This window comes from Mirounga angustirostris, unplaced genomic scaffold (genome assembly GCF_029215605.1).
Source record: "Mirounga angustirostris isolate CCGP_5_RB_7025 unplaced genomic scaffold, mMirAng1.0.hap1 SCAF_6, whole genome shotgun sequence".
Taxonomy (NCBI): Eukaryota; Metazoa; Chordata; class Mammalia; order Carnivora; family Phocidae; genus Mirounga; species Mirounga angustirostris.
In genome coordinates, this window is record NW_026991714.1 from 56365280 (window position 1) to 56381436 (window position 16157).

At 43.4% G+C, this 16157-nt stretch overlaps 1 protein-coding gene across 6 annotated transcripts in view; it reads left to right on the forward strand.

Moving 5' to 3' along the window:
- Positions 1-10106: 10106 nt before the first annotated feature.
- The window catches only part of SCYL3 (SCY1 like pseudokinase 3), a 41452-nt gene continuing 35401 nt past the window's right edge, over positions 10107-16157 (forward strand). For 2 of the 6 annotated variants that reach the window (XM_045877482.3, XM_064594343.1), the window contains exons 1-2: positions 10429-10568; positions 15243-15457. In XM_045877482.3, coding sequence (XP_045733438.1) covers positions 15293-15457 — 165 coding nt within the window. In that variant the 5' untranslated portion in view covers positions 10429-10568; positions 15243-15292. Of the gene's footprint in view, positions 10569-10614; positions 10858-15242; positions 15458-16157 lie in introns of those variants that run through there. The other 4 variants (XM_064594341.1, XM_064594342.1, XM_045877481.3 and 1 more) reach the window with 4 other exon arrangements.

The following is a 16157-nucleotide window of genomic DNA, read 5'->3' on the forward strand; positions in this document are numbered from 1 at the left end:
TTAAAGAAATAACACTGAAAAAAATCAGTAATCTGGAAGAAAAAGTCAAGAAGCTCTCTAAGAAGGCAGAGTACAGAATGTAGATTAAATAAGAATAATATAGAAGGTAAAAATCAGAGCACCAACATTTGGCTGGTTGGTTAGGAATGGTGAGCCTGGGTGACTCAGTCGGTTAAGCATTTTGGCTCAGGTCATGATCTCAGGCTTGTGGGATGAAGCCCCGTGAGCACTGGGCTCTGTGTTGGGCATGGAGCCTACTTAAGATTCTCTCTCCCTTCCCCCCCAACCTCTCCAATAAATAAATAAATAAATAAATAAATAAATAAATAAACAAACAAACAAATAAATAAATAAAATTTTATTTATTTATTTTTTAAAGATTTTATTTATTTATTTGAGAGCGAGCGAGCGAGAAACAGCATGAGAGAGGAGAGGGTCAGAGGGAGAAGCAGAGTCCCTGCTGAGCCGGGAGCCCGATGTGGGACTCGATCCCAGGACCCCGGGATCATGACCTGAGCCGAAGGCAGTCGCTTAACCAACTGAGCCACCCAGGTGCCCAATAAATAAAATTTTAAAGAATTAAAAGGTACAGGACCAATAGCCAAAATAGAAGAAAACATCTCTGAGCTAAAATGGATTTTTCCCTACAATATAGTAATCATTTTTAAAAATGAGTTTGACATCTATCTTGACATAATCTAGAAAAATTCTTGAGAAAAATGAATTAAAAATTCCATAAGAATCCTGAAAAGAGATAAAATGCCTTCCAAGAAACAGACTTTTAACAATAAATGGCCCTAACTAACGAACATTCCCTGACCCCAGAGTAAGGGTAACTTTACAGGTTGCATGTGTGCCTGGCAGGATTTCAGATTTGTGATGAACCAATAACTTCCTCCCCATTTGGAATGAGAGTATCCTTGGTGATTATCCGTCCCTGTCCTAACCATTGGGTGTTGGGTGGGAGTGGACAAGGGAAGGTGGCAGGTAACTTTTTGCAGTTCACAAGTCTCTGAATCAAGGGGAACCATACTAGAGGAGAACCTGAAAACCACACCCAAAAAGCCTCATCCCTACCTGAATATGATCTTATGATATCATCTTGCACTTCAAGCCACAGCCTAATGACATAATGATATGAGACTTTTGGGGTAGGAAGTGAGCATATTTTGCATGTGAACAGAATGTTAATAATTGTGGCCAGAAGGCAATATGTATTGATTGAAAAAGGTGGTCATGATACTCTTCAGCTCTTCACATCATCAGATAGACTCTGTTTAATCATGTCTTAAATTTGGGTTCACATAATACTTTGCTTTGACTAACAGAATGTGGCAGAAATGATGTATGAGTCTAGGGCCCACACCTCAAGAAGACTTGCCACTTCTGCCTTTGCCCTTGTGGTTTGCTCTCTGAGACTGACATGCTGTGGAGAACTTGGAAGAGAAGCCCAGCCACCTCAGCTGTCTTATTAGGGCACACCTCTACCTTGAGCTGACATGTCACCAAAACGCAGTCTTGTCAATGAGTTCAAGGAAGACCAGAAGAAGGACCACCCGGTCAATCACAGAAAGTTGACTTCTTGTGAGAAATAATAAAGTGCTATTGTTTTAAGTTTCTGAGTTTTGGGCTGATGTGGCAAGTTGTATTTTCAAAAGATGGCCACCCCCACATATTCCACCTCACGTGCTCATCTTAGAAAGTAATATTGATACTCCTCCAGTTAACAATGGAATCTATGTCCCTTCCTCTTGAACCTGGGTGGACTTTTTTTTTTTTTTTAAACTGTTTCAACCATTAGAGTTAAGCAGAAGTCATAAAGACTTAAGGCTAAGTCAAAGAAAGCCCTTTCAATTCTGCCTTGTTCTCTTGGAATGCTCATTCTTAAAATCAGCTGCCATGATGTGAGAAGGCCAAGCAACATGGAGAGGCCATGTTGTAGGGGCTGCAGTATGTGGCCAGAGCTGAGGACCCAGGAGACAACCAACCAGTCAACTGCTAGAGGTGAATAAACCTCCCGAAGATTCCAGCCCCCAGCTATCGAGCCACCCCAGCTGAGGCCACATGAGCCAAGATGAACTGCCCTGCCCAACCCCTGCAAATTCATGCGCAAAAATATGTCATGTTTTTTAAGCTACTAAGTTTGTGATGGTCTGTGACGTGGCAATTGATAACCAATATAAATTCTGCCAGAGAAGGATATATCCAAAGGCCTATAGAAATCCTCCAAATCACAAGTACTATGCCTTCCTCAAACCTCCTTACTTTCTCCTCACATCTATCACCATCATCAATATCTTCTGTAGACATAGAGATGATGATTTCATGAGAGTTATTACCTAAATGAAGAATAATGGAAAACAATGTACCACTCTGAAGTGTGAAAAATTTAAATTCATCTCTTAGCAAAATTATCAGTTACTACAAATCATGATTTCTCAAGGCATTTAGAAATATTTTGATTACCAGAGGTCTAATATACAAGACTTTGCAGTGTCAAAAAAAAAAAAAATACTTTTACTTGATCCTCATGACCACTCAATATAGAAACCCTGCAGTTAATTAACCATGAAAAGAAATGTTTAATGTGAACATCACCTCCTCCACTCCTTTTCTCTTCCAAGACTTCTAATCTTGCTAAGTCGGTAGTTTGGGGAACTAAAGTAAGTGATTCTGGAATCTGGAGGATGGTAACTGCTACTTAAAAGCAGAATAAATATCTCTTATGAGTCAGCTTTTTTTCTCTCTTGCCTACAGTTTACCAGTGTCTCAAGTCTGCTGTGTAATGAGCACTGGGCTAGTGCATCACTGTGAAGTTGAACCCCACAGAGCACGAATATTACAGCTTGCACCAGGTGGGACATGGAGCTGCCCATCAAGGCCTAGGCCCCAGGAGGGCAAGTTAAGGAAGCGTTTGTTGCTTTTCAATTAGCTTAACTTTCAGAGCTCATTTATTTCCAATGCTGGGTATGAAGGTATCAGTTTTAATTCAGTGATCTTGAAAAGGAGACCCACACAAGTTTGGGGAGCTCAAGGTATCTGCAGAGTCCAGAAATCCAATGGAATATTTTGGAAAGGGAAGCCAAGCTTATCAACCATTTCTCATTGAAATTAGTTGAGTCTAGCTACTTGTTTCATTTCTGAGTATTTCTAATGCTGTCTTTATGACTATTCCCAATTGATTTTCCATTTTTCTGACACTTGATTTTTAATAATGTCACCAGCTAGACTCCAAGACCTGACCTTTACTGCCCACCTGCTTGTACTCACCAACCTTTGTCCCACACTTTTCCTGAAGCACTTCTTTCCAGCTGACCTCCTAACTCAGGCAAATGGAAACTGAAACTGCCCCTCCAGGGATAGTGACTGCCCTGACAAGGCCTCCAGCTGGTCCAGACCACCCAGACCAGTTTGAGTATAACCTCTGATGCCCACTGCACAGATGGGCCATGGAGTGACTTCTAGAATGACTGACAACTACCTTTACCCTCAATATAATACTAAAATCTCCACCCAAGGAGGAGCGCAAGCCTCATTCACATAACATAAAATGTGTGTATAGGCATGTCTCCTTAAGGCACACGTGTGACTTTATGCCCACCTCTACATCCCATGACAAGGTTTCCCTATCTGAATATTCATCATAACCCTAAATAAAAGGAGCCCATCCACCCTTGCTCTGGGAGTCACAGCTTCGGGAGCCATTCCCATGATCTCTCTATTTGCTGCATATAAATTTACTTCGTGCAACAACTTCACCTAATGTGGTTTCTATCTGCAACTCACCAAGGTGGGAACTCCTGTTACTTCGGTTACAGTAACAGAATATTACACAAGGCACCTGCTATTGATGTAGAGTTCTCCTTTGTTACAACTGTTGCACATTGACTTGATGAAAATGATATCCATGCTCCCTCATGTACACAGGTGTGCCTGCTCACACACATTACATGGGTTTTTTTATTGAGAAATAATTCACTGTAAAGTCACCATTCAAAAATGTACAATTCAGTGTTTTTTAGTATATTCACAAGGTTGTGCAAACACCACAACTATCTAATTCCAGAACATTTTCACCACCCCAAAAAGAAACTCCATACCAATGGAGGCCCTGGCAACCATTCATCTGCTTTCTGTCTCTGTGGATTTACCTGGCCTGGACATTTCATCAAAATGGAATCATACAATATGTGGCCTTTTGTGTCCGGCTTCTTTCACATAGCATAATGTTCTATGGTTCCTCCAGGCAGTAGCATGTGTCAGTACTTTGTATATGTCTGAATAATGTCCCATTGTATGGATATGCCACATCTTGTCTATCCATTCATCACTCTAGCCATTGGGGAGCAGAAGAGTTCCAATGCATTGAGCCCTGCTCCGAAACCTGACGAAGTCTTATTCCCCAGCCCTGTCTTTGTTGTGAGAGTTCATCTGATGGCATCTTCCTCTGTTTTAGTTGTTCTCTCCCCAAACTCTCTTAGTGTGATCACATTTTCATATAATGCGTAAGTGCCCTTCCTTGGTTCTGATTTCCTGTTATTAAAATGCCCTGTTTACATACTTTGTGTAGGGCTACTCTGATTTCAGCACCTCTGTGATTCCATTAGGTCTTTCTTGCTTTCCTGTTTCTCAGAGAAAGTAAGGAAGGTACATAAGCCTTTCCTCTTCTGCTCCCGCCTCTTACCAAACAAGCAGGAAGCAGCAGGTGCCCTCCTGGTGCCTTGGGACACAAGCATCTGTCCTGTCCACTTGGTTGTACACACCAGTGTGGCCTTTACCCCTGACAATGTCCCTGGACTCTATTTACCCCATACAGTGCAAAAAAGAAATAAATGAAAGAATCAAGAGGATCGGTGAAGAAAATAGATGTTGTGAGAAAAAGGGAAAATAATTTTTAAGACCTTTGGTGCCAAAAGTGAGGGCAAAAGCTTGTAGGAGGAGCTCTGAAATCTCTGGGCTCTGTTTGTGCACTTGTTTTTAAAATGTCTGCTGACCATGGGACAGTCTCTTTATGGAATCCCTTTGCCCCAGGAACACTGAGTTACTCCAAGTAGCTGCTGCTTCCTCGATTTAGAACACAAATTGGGGTGAGTGCAGGGAGCAGGGGGAGTAACTCAGGTAACCTGTGGGTCATTCCGGAAGACACGTGGGAGTGGCGAGGAACAGGGACTTTTATTTTTAGGGAAACAGGGTGAATAATGTTTAACCCATCCTGAGCTAGAAGTGCAGCTTTGAAAGATACCTGAGAAAATAACAGAGAATCACATGTCACTATTTCCTGGCTTGAGTGTAACATTAACTCAACTGCCATCTAACCTCATCAGGAAATGTGCACATGCTGGATCCTTTAGTCATTCCTATCAAATGCTCTGCAGCTGCAATTACGTGCCCCGCCCCCAACATTGTTACCACATAAGGAAGAATCATGAGCACTATTTTATACATGTAAGACTTCAAGAGCTTCCAATCCAAGTTGACATTTCAGTTCCTAATTCCTCTATTAAATTAACTTCAGAATTACAGAAGTAACATATGCTCATGGTAACACATAAAACTATATGCAGGTACATAATGCAAAAGAAGTAATCCTCTGTCCCTACCCCACACAGGGACTGTGTGCATATCTTTCGATACTTCTATTCATTCTGTCAAAAAACAAAATTCAACCAAGTAAATTTGGAGACCTAACTGGCTTTGTTAAAGGATTCAAGAATGGAGTAGCATCCCATTTAGCAAGTAGAGAGGAGCTCTGAGCAGTTGTATAAAGTGGTTTTTATAGGAAGGAGGGTGGGGCAAGAAAGTTATTACTAAAAAATTAAAAAAAAAGGATAGTTTCAGGCAAGGGCACTTTCCTTTAGGGAGAATGGTGGGGGGGGGCTTTTTTTTTTTTAAGATTTTATTTATTAATTTGACAGAGAGCTAAAGAGAGAGCAAAAGTAGGCAGAGTGGCAGGCAGAGGGAGAGGGAGAAGCAGGCTCTCCACTGAGCAGGGAGCCCAATGCAGGGCTCAATCCCAGGGCAGATGTTTAACCGACTGAGCCACCCAGGTGCCCAGGGTGGGCAGGGGGAGCTCATCATGCAGATGATCTCATCTTCCCGTGAGGGATGGAGGGTCCATGTGGCAGACTCATTGGCACCCATCAGAGAATTTCTGACTAACTCCTTAAGGCTACTTTACTGGGGAAGGTTGAAACTGCAGCTAGATTAGGTAAAGGCCTGGTTTGGGGACTCAACCAAAGTGACACCATTTGGGGCCTGTGGTTTTCTTTTGTAACAATTCATTTATCAATACTGTTGAGCTCCTGTGCTAGGCATTTTTCTAGGCACCTAGGATCAAACAATGAACAAAGCAGAGATTCTTTTCCTTGTGGAACCTATAGTAGAGGAGAAAGAAGCCATTCAAATATAATTTTTTAAAAAGAAAGAATGAAGTCTCTCAGGCAAATATCAGAGTCACAAGTTGATCACCTTTTCAGTGATGCTCTCTTTGGAGATCCATCCATCTAAAGTAACTCCCTTTCCTCTCCTGTCTTCTCCCTACCTTTTTGCTCACTAAAACATTAGGGTGGCAGTATGCTACCATGGTTAAGAATATGAACTCTATAGGCAAACTACTTTATGACATTACTAGCTGTGTGACTTGGTTCGACTTAACTATTAGTGGTGGGTTCCTTCCTGGCCTCCGTGCTGACTTTGGTTATTGAGTTCAGCCAAGAAAGAATTCAGAGCCAAACTCTCAAGTAAGCAAGAGTTTATTATAAAATCCAAAAGCGCAGGTACACTCTCAAGATGGCAACCATACTGAGGGTCTGGGTGTCTTTTCTTTTTATCCTGGCATGGCTTATGGGTGGTCTCCATAGCTAGGGTGGTCTCCAACCAAGGGTGCTTTCAGTCATCTAAGGGACTCCTCCTAGTTGTTGAGAGGGGGAGTTTTGGCCCTATATGGCCCTTGTCAGAACTGTCATGGCAGCCATCCTCCCTAAGAGGGGTCAAAACTGCAATGTAAAGGTATTATAACGAAGCTATAGGTTACTGTAGGGCTGCTGGTTATAGGGAAGAATGCATGCATATCCTCCAGGGGTCTTTTCCAGTTCTTTGTGCCCTGGTGGTGGTGGTTGGCAGTTTCTTGGATTTTTGTCTTTTTAATGGTTGGAAAGTCTCAGGGCACCTGGGTGACTCAGTCCATTAAACATCTGCCTTCAGCTCAGGTCATGATCCCAGGGTCCTAGGATGGACCGCATTGGGCTCCCTGCTCAGTGGGGCGTCTGCTTCACTCTCTGTCTCCCCCCACCCCCGCTTGTGCTCCTGCTCTCTCTCTCTCAAATATATAAATAAATAAAATCTTTTAGAAAAATGGTTGGAATGTCCTATTCCCTGAGCATATCTAGCTAACTGCCTATCATAACCTCTCTGTACATCAGTTTCCTCATGTGTGACATGCTGTTGATGTCTGGCTTAAGTGAATTAAACTCCAAGATATGCCTCTTTGGCATATTTGATTATTCTAAACTGATTATTTTTAAGAAACTGCAGATCTAGGAGGAGTTCTAAAAACTGAGTAGAAGTTACCCTTTTGTAAGAGATATTTACATGTAGAAGGGAAATTTCCATTCACAAAAGAGGGATGACCCTACATCTCTAGAAACTGTTATCAGTGGAAAAGGATTTAAACCTTATCCTTGTTTACTGGGCTTTTCTTGGTAACCTTCCAAAAATGCCCCCCTTCCAAAAATGCCTCCACTCCTTCTGTCTTTAGCTGGAGATAGTATTTAAGGTGATGGTTTTGGTCATTTGGTGAGTTACTTAGTTTTCCTGAGTCTTTCCCATGTGTACAGGAGGTATACATGTTATTAAACTTTTGTTTGATTTTCTCATGTCAACTTAATTCTTAGTACAGCTGGAAGAATCTTGAAGGGCAGAGTAGAATTGCTCCTCCTCAACACCTTGTTTTACTTTTTAATAGAACTTACCATTATACAAACTGACCTTTGTTCATTTATATGCTTAGTGTCTATTTCTCCCCTTACCCATCAGCCCCCTAAAATTTGAGGCCTGTGAGAACAGGGAATTAATCTTGCTTTGTTTGCTGATGTTTCCAGTCTGCAGAGCAGAGGCCAGTACACCAGGAACATTTATAAAGTATTTGCTGTATTGAGTAAGTAAACAAGAAGCAAATGTCAGGAAAGCCTTAGAGGAATCAGGAAAGTGTAGTCATTTAACTCATGTCCAGCTTCAGACAACAGTGGCTTGAAACTTGTAGGTTGTTGGTGGTGGGGCAGGGTACTTTGCAAAACTAAGATAACATTTCTAGCATTAAGCTACTCACACATCCTCTATCACTTAAAAAGAAAAAAAAAGTTTTATTTGGGCCCCTTGAGCCCACTTTTTTGCAATGATTGTGTCTTCTTCTTCCTTCTTTTCTTAGTGGTCAGCACAGTACCTGACACAGGAAAGGTGTATGTTAAATATTTGTGGAGTATTTAATAATAATTTAATTTAATAATTTAATATGTTTGTAAATCTGTAACATGAGGTTTACGTTCAGCAACATTTGTATAGTGTTTAGAGTTTACAAAACAGGCCAATATTCCGTACAACATGGATATCATGGTGTCTGTTGTCAACTTTAAATTATTTCAGCATTGACAGTATAATGTTCTGTGTGGGTTAATTGGTTGAAGCTATGCCCTAGAAGCAGCTAGCATTCTGGTAATCAGGAATCCACACTCCAGAGGTAGCTAGCTTGAATCATACTAGAAAGGCTACATTCCAGAGATGGAACTACAAATACTTTAGCCATTTGGATTTCTGATGACACCGGATGTTTTGTTAATTATCATAATGAGTGTCAGAAACGGGTATTTATTGGCAAAAATAACAGCTTATTAATTATCATGATGAATACTAGAAATGGACTTCCAAAAGAATTCAAGATAGATGAATTGTTTAAAATATTTTAGAAAATACTCTCCACATCTGAATAAATGGGGTCTGAAAATTCAAGGTGTCCTCAGCCTTTGGGGATGCCGTCTGAGGCTGCGTCCCTAATGGTGCTCGCTCTACCACTGGTCTGGAAGATTTCTGGTTGCCAGATACTGACTACACTGATAACAGAATCCTGCCTCTGGAGCACTGCTCTTCTGGTTCTCAACTTTCTAGTGCAAGGTGGTGGTCACTCTGCCCAGAACTGTATTCTACCCACAAGTGATACAGAGCATTAAAATATGGTTAGTCCAAATTGTAAAAAAATACAGTATCAGATTTGAAGACAGTACCAAAGTGTAAAATATCTCAACAATTTTTCATATTGAATGCATGTTTAAATGACAATCTTCTGGATAGATTGTGTTTAAATGTGTTAAAATGAACTTTACCTCATTTTTTTTTCTTTTACTGTTTTTAATGTGGCTACTAAAAATTTAAAGTTACATAATGTGGCTTGAATTCAATTTCTATAGGACAGTCCTGACCCAGAACAGAGCGCTCAGCCTTTGTCAAGCTTATCCAGCGGATTAAATACCGTATGTCGGCTTCCTAATAAACATTTGTTCAATACATTTCTGAATAAGGAGCAAAATTTGGCCTATTTTCACTTAACCGCATGAAGACATTGTGGGATGCTTATCCATCTTAAACCTTTTCAGCTACCAGAAACCTTGCAGCTACCAGAAAGAACCTAAAAGTTTGGGATGATCAAATTATTTAGGTCACCCGTCAACAGTGAGGTTGTAGAGCATTAAGTAGTAGCGATGAGAACAGGGAAAACTCAGTTTACTTTGAGTCAAGTCGTCTCAAAACTATTAGGTATATTCGCTTTATTCTCACAACAACCTATTAAGTAGAAACCATTAATATTACTAATAAGTACTATTAATACGATCAGTCCCAATTCACTCTTCGCTCAATTAAGCGTAACTTCAAACTTCCCGTCTCACCGGCTTAAGCCGGAACAACCTCCACCTCCGCCAGCTTCGGGCGGCGTTCCGCACGACTTCGGCCCACGCAGCGCAACCAATCGCGGCCGCGGGGGGGAGCGACGTCACTCTCCTAAAGGTCCAGGCCAATTTCCATACTTCTCTTCTGCGCCCCGCCCCTTTACTATTTGTTAGAGGCGACAGCGGCCATTTTAGGTTCGGGCGGATATCAAATTAGAACTGCGCGTCTAAAGGCCTAAAAATTGAAATCAAAACAAACTTGCGAGTTCAACTGAAACGCCAAGAAAGGAAACAGCTTCACAGACAGACCAGGCCGCTGGGAGCAGGGAGTCAAGCCGCGACCGGCCCCCGCACCCACACGCAAGATGGCTTCGGCCTGAGAGTCACCTATGCGGCCGCTCTATCTCGGTTCCGGGTTCGTTCACCTCAGTGGTGGCGTCGGAGGGCTGGAGGCTGGCGTTCTGTCCGGTTTCCGGACCCATCTCTATGGTGTCGGAGGGAGCATACCCCCCGAAGATTGTGGGTGTAGTGGCTACAGCCTCACAGGGTAGGCGAGGGTGGTTGGTGTCAACAGGGGGCGAAGAGGGGACCGGAGCCAAGACCCTCGGCCGCCTCCCCGCCGCCCTCCCGCAGGTAACAGGGAGCCCTGCGCCGCTTCCTTCGTCAGTGCGGGACCGGGCCGCGGGGGAGGGGCCGGGCCGGGCGCGGAGGCGGTGGGCGCGCGCCCCCCTCGCCGATCCGCGCTCGGCGCTGCGCCGCTGCCGGTTGAGCTGTGCCCTCCGCCTCCGCTCAGTCTTCCCCTGCTTGTTACGGGGCGCCCTTCGGACCCGGGCTTGGCGGGCGACCCGCGCCCGGCGCGTTGCTGGCCGCCGGAGCTAGCGAAGGAAGCCGCGGAGCCGGGCCTCGCGGGCAGGTGTGGAAGGTGAGGGGCCAGCGGGCGGGAGCGCCGCCCCCGCCCACCCCCGGCGGTCGCGCTGGGACCCCGTTGGCCCCCGGGCCGCCCTCCCCGCCGCGGGTCGGGCGAGTGTGCGCGGCGAGACGGCGCCGCCCTGGTGGGAACCGGGGGGCGCACCCGCCCCGGGAAGCCGCCGGCGTTCTTGCTCCAGGACGAGTGCCGGGCCCCCGGAGGCCGAGCTGGCTCTGTGCTTGCATAGTGCTTTTTATTTAGAATAAAGATGAAACATTTCTTGGAAGAGTGTGTTTAGGAAACCATGTGAATGCTGAGTCGGGTCCTGAATTCCGGAATCACCGTTCGCTGTAGTTAAGGACCTGTGTGCATATCCACGTAACATCTCAAATCCTAGCTGAAATCATACTTCGTTCTTTTGGTCCATAAAGGCTTCACTATGTATTGCTGGTCAGCTAGCAGTGCTGGACTGAGTTCAATACAGGGAATATGTACTTGAAACAGATGAAAGTAAAGGGCCAAGGTAACGTTACCACCAGGTAACAAAATATCAATCAGTATAGGGTGTCCTTAGAACTCACAGTGCAAGCCATTGTCTCTGGAACCTCCAAGCAGAGACTGCTAGAACCGAGATCATCTCGATTAAATTTTGAGGAAGAAGAGAGAGTTCCCCAGATGACATGGATTTCTTAGTTGAGTGTGTGAGTTGCCCGGTGACCTAGACAAGCGCTTGTATAATCCACAGGTGGCCCAGAAATGTGATGTGCTGCCCAAGTAAGCAAAAGGATGGAGGAAGATAGGTGAAGCAGTTTTTAAAGAGAAGACCTTGATGCCTATTCAAGTCAGAAACTGCCTACCCAACGTTTTTATTATAGAGAGTGGGGATGGTAAATTCTACAAAATAACCATGCTGAGATCACAATATTAGACTATCCTTTTCTGTGTTTTTGTGAATTTTTTTCTTGTGACTTTTTTATTTCAAAGCAGTCAACACATCTTTTTATTGTCACCTAATAAAGTTTGCAATGGACGTAGGCTGTAATCCCCACTACTCTGAGAGCATTGCACTCCTGGTACTGGTAGACTTCTGTCAAGGTTAATCGTGCTTTCAAAACAGTAAAATGGCATCCTTTCTCTCAAGAAAGGGAGTCATTTCTTTCTTTTTTTAAGTTGTATTTCTTAGTGTCTTAAGCCCAAAATATACACTGCTAAGAAAAATTACTGGTTTGAACCTCGTAAAGCTTTCGTAACTCTAGATGTTGAAAAGCCCAGTGTTCCCACAAGGATGTATTTTGCTATTTAGAAATGACTAAGTTGGGCGCCTGGGTGGCTCAGTCAGTTAAGCGTCTGCCTTCAGCTCAGGTCATGATCCCAGGACCCTGGGTTGAGCCCTGCATGGAGCCCATATTGGGCTCCCTGCTTTGGTCTGTGTGTGTGTGGGGGGGCTGCTTCTCCCTCTCCCTCTGCCACACCCCCTGCTTGTGTGCTTGTGTGTGCTCTCTCTGTGTCAAAAAAAATAAAATCTTAAAAAAAAAAAAAAGTGATTAAGTAAATGTCCATTGCTCTACCTCTGCTGACTTCCATTCATTCCGCCAGAGCATCACTCCTCAATCCTGGTGACCATCTTACCTCCTTTGGGGACTAATATTAAAATTAAACAAACACCATGATATTCTGCCAAGAGGATTTTCATTTTCTTGCAGTTCCTTATGTGTTGATTTTGGAGAGCTGTATTTTGTGGCAAAGAGAGAACGAAGTTAGACTAGCCTCAGATACACACTTTTCAAAGTAACCCTTCTCTGACTAATTCCTCTAGTCTGACTGGTTTTACAGACGTGGGAGTTAGAGAGTAGATTTTTCTGCTGCTGAAATGGCAGTTGGTTTCAAAGAACATTGACCCTTTCGAGCTACCTCGGGTGGACCTCTGGCTCCCCCGGATTGTAGGGGTGTCAACGAAGCAGGGAGGAAATGGATTTGCAGCTTTGCGTCCCGAAGCCTCAAGATGGAGGGTAGTAATGTGCCCCTATAAATCTGACTAAGCTGCTCCCAGCCTTGGCTTTTCCTTCTGCTGTCAGCTGCCTTCCTCTGCTTGCCAAGCTTCTGCCTCTTCGTGGCTTTGGCTCACCATAGCCCTGACTCTACCTCATGACATCCTTTTACCTTCAGCTAATGGAGTATCTCGTTCATTCAGATTCCTGAGGCAGGCAAGGATCTGGCCATTAGCTCTTCATCCAGGCCATGGGTCCTAGGGATGGCTCATGTGTGCATTGACTGGCCTTTGGCCCAAGGAAGGCGCCTGACCCATTAACTGTGCCCTAGAGGAGAGGAGCAAGACCCAAGTACTGACCGTGACCCTCACAGTTCAGCGGGGGGATTGTCACAGTAGGGCAGGCACCACACCATCTCCAGAACAGGGGACTTAACTGTAGTTGCTTTTCCCCGTGAGCCTACATTAACACTAATTTTATTTATTTGTAGTCCTAATAGAGACTGGGACATATAGTTGAGATACATGGCATTTTTAATACTGTTTTTTTCCTCCTACTGTTCTTAAGATAAATTGTAGAGTAGGTAGCAGCTCAGCGAGTTTGTTACAAAGACGACTTAGTTTTTATCCTCAGAAGTATTCTTGGATTTTGAATAATTTCAATTTTAGATAGCTTTAGCGCTTGTACGTTTGTGTTCCTTATACAGTGATGTATGTGGGTCTGTAGGCACTTGGAATTCTCTGTGTTAAGTATGTGTCTTGAGCAGCATTTCATACTTTGGTAACACAGAGTGTTGTGTGGAACTTCACTAAAGTGGAAAAAAAATCTCTGTAGTGGGTCTGTGTATGATTGTTTGGTGTATATTTATTTAAAGGATGGGATTTGTTTAACTGAAAATTTTAAAGCTCTTTGTAGAATGTTTGGCTGTGTTATTTAGAACTAGCAACTTCTTGCTACATTGCCAGTTAGTTAAGAACCCTCTTTAAGTTTTATTTTTTTACGCTATGGTAAAGCCAGAACACATTTTGTAAACATACATAGTTTGGCCTCTACAGGTTTAAAAACATTTGACCCAACATTGAAAAATAGGGAAATTTCCACGTAACTCTTCAGGCTCTTGGATCCTTACGGTAAATGGCATGGTCTGGCAGCACTGTTTGGAACCTGGGAGGCTGCGTGTCCTCCTTAGGTGCTTGCCACCCTTGGTGGGCAGCCCTGTGCTATTCTACGGACGCCGTGTCCGCGGTCCTGCCATAACCATGGGAATTTGTATCCCCCTTGCAGAGAAAGATGTGTTTTTATTGTAATAGACTGGGGAGGTGCAGGCACGTGTCTGTCTGTCTGCCTGGGAATTGCCCGTGATCTGACACCTACTGCAAACCTCTATTAATACTTGAGCATGTTTTTTCAAGGCTTTCTGTGTATGTATCTGTATGTATCTATGTAGATACTTGCATAGATGGAGACATAGATCTATAACATTTCTTTTTGAAACAGAATTATTGAGGTGTAATTGATACATAATAAACCGAACATACTTTAAAGTGTACGATTTTGTAAGTTTTGGTATTTATAATCACCCTTTACCATAATCAAGATAATGACTGTTCCCCCCAAAGTTTCCTTACGTCCCTCCGCAACCCTCTCCTCTTCTCCGGTCCTTCTACCTGGGACCCCACCCCAGGCAACCACTGATCTATTCTCTGTCATTGTAGGGTAGTTTGCATTTTCTAGAATTTTATGCATGTGTGGGTTTTTTAGCATTTGGGATGATACAGTTTTGCACTGTCCCCTTTGTACTTAGCGTGAGCGTGAGGAGCAGTGAGGGTGTACTCTTTGTTATGGTCACTGCCCTTTGTGTTCAGTGAGTTGTCTCTTTCCTTTCCTCTTGTTCTGCTGGTGTTCGCACTACTTTGCTTGGCCTGTATGAGCTCTGCACTTGTTAGCATGTTTTTCCTCATTGTTAGAAATACTCTCTAGGTTGTAATGTTCTTTTTATAATTTTAAGCTATTGTTCTATGTATTATTATACAGAAGTTTTCTCACTGATGAATTATCAGATTTTGTAACCCTTTCCTGTGAGGCAGGGTATGTGTGTGGGTTAGGGAGCACAGATGATCTTACCCTGGTTTTGATTGCCCTCGCACTCTGGAAGGGTCTCCGTGGGAGGGGAGGGGGGCGTTTAAGGGCATTTTCTCTAGAGCTGTTGGTGGTTCCTTGACAAGCATGGCTGCCAACTGGCTGAGCATTTGCCATTTTTATTGCCAAATGGCCTAGTTGATGAGGGTTGGAGAAACAAGTGGGTTTGAGTGGCCAGGGTTGGAGAAACAAGTGGGTCTGAGTGGCCAGGGATCTCCAGCACGTGTTGCAGACAGAGACTCATGTTGGACGGTGTTTTCTGATTCCTTTCAGCTCTGCTTGGCTTTGTGGAGGAACTGCAGCACCACCTCACTGCATAAGGGATGGGATCAGAGAGCAGTGCTCTGAAGAGCTATGCGCTGAAGGAGCCACCTTTCACCTTACCCTCTGGGCTTGCCGTTTACCCCGCTGTTCTGCAAGATGGCAGATGCGCTTCCGTCTTCGTGTATAAGAGAGAAAACGAAGACAAAGTTAACAAAGCTGCCAAGGTACGGTGATGGGTGACGGCTTCATAGTTAGAGCTTTCTACCCTCTCGTTTTCTATTAAAAAATACGAAATTGAAATTACTAAAGGTACAAGGAGGAAGATCATAAGGAATACTGTTCCTATTCATATCCTTTAAGAACATAGTTGTCCTTACTTCATGGGATAATCTCCCAATTTGCGTGACACAGATACCACAGATATAGCCAAAAGGCTTCATAAAACTCGGTGTGGTAACTTTTATCATCATTTTTTTTTTAGTGAGAAGTTCAGAAGGTAATTTTCTATGGCTATTATGAGGTAAAGGAAGTTACTCTAGCTTAGCAGAAACCTCTGAGTATTGACATTCTGGGAAGTATATTTTTTAATTTGTAAGATCTATTCTTTTATTTTTTTTTAATTTTTGTATTTTAGTTTTTAAATTTGAATGTAGTTGACACACAATGTTACATTAGTTTCAGGTGTACAACATAGTGATGCGACTTCTCTGTGTGGTATGCTGTGCTCACCATTAGTATATTGATGATGGACCTAGAAATAAAATATTTTAGAAACTGTGACTACTGTTTTTTCTTTTCCCGAGGTACTGTGAGTCCCCAGAAAGATTGTTGAGCTGGAGTGTTGGGCTGGACACCCCAGAAAGAACGTTGGCCCTGGGCTCTAGTTCTTGCTGAGGGGCCTTAGTCAGATCATTCACTTCTAGA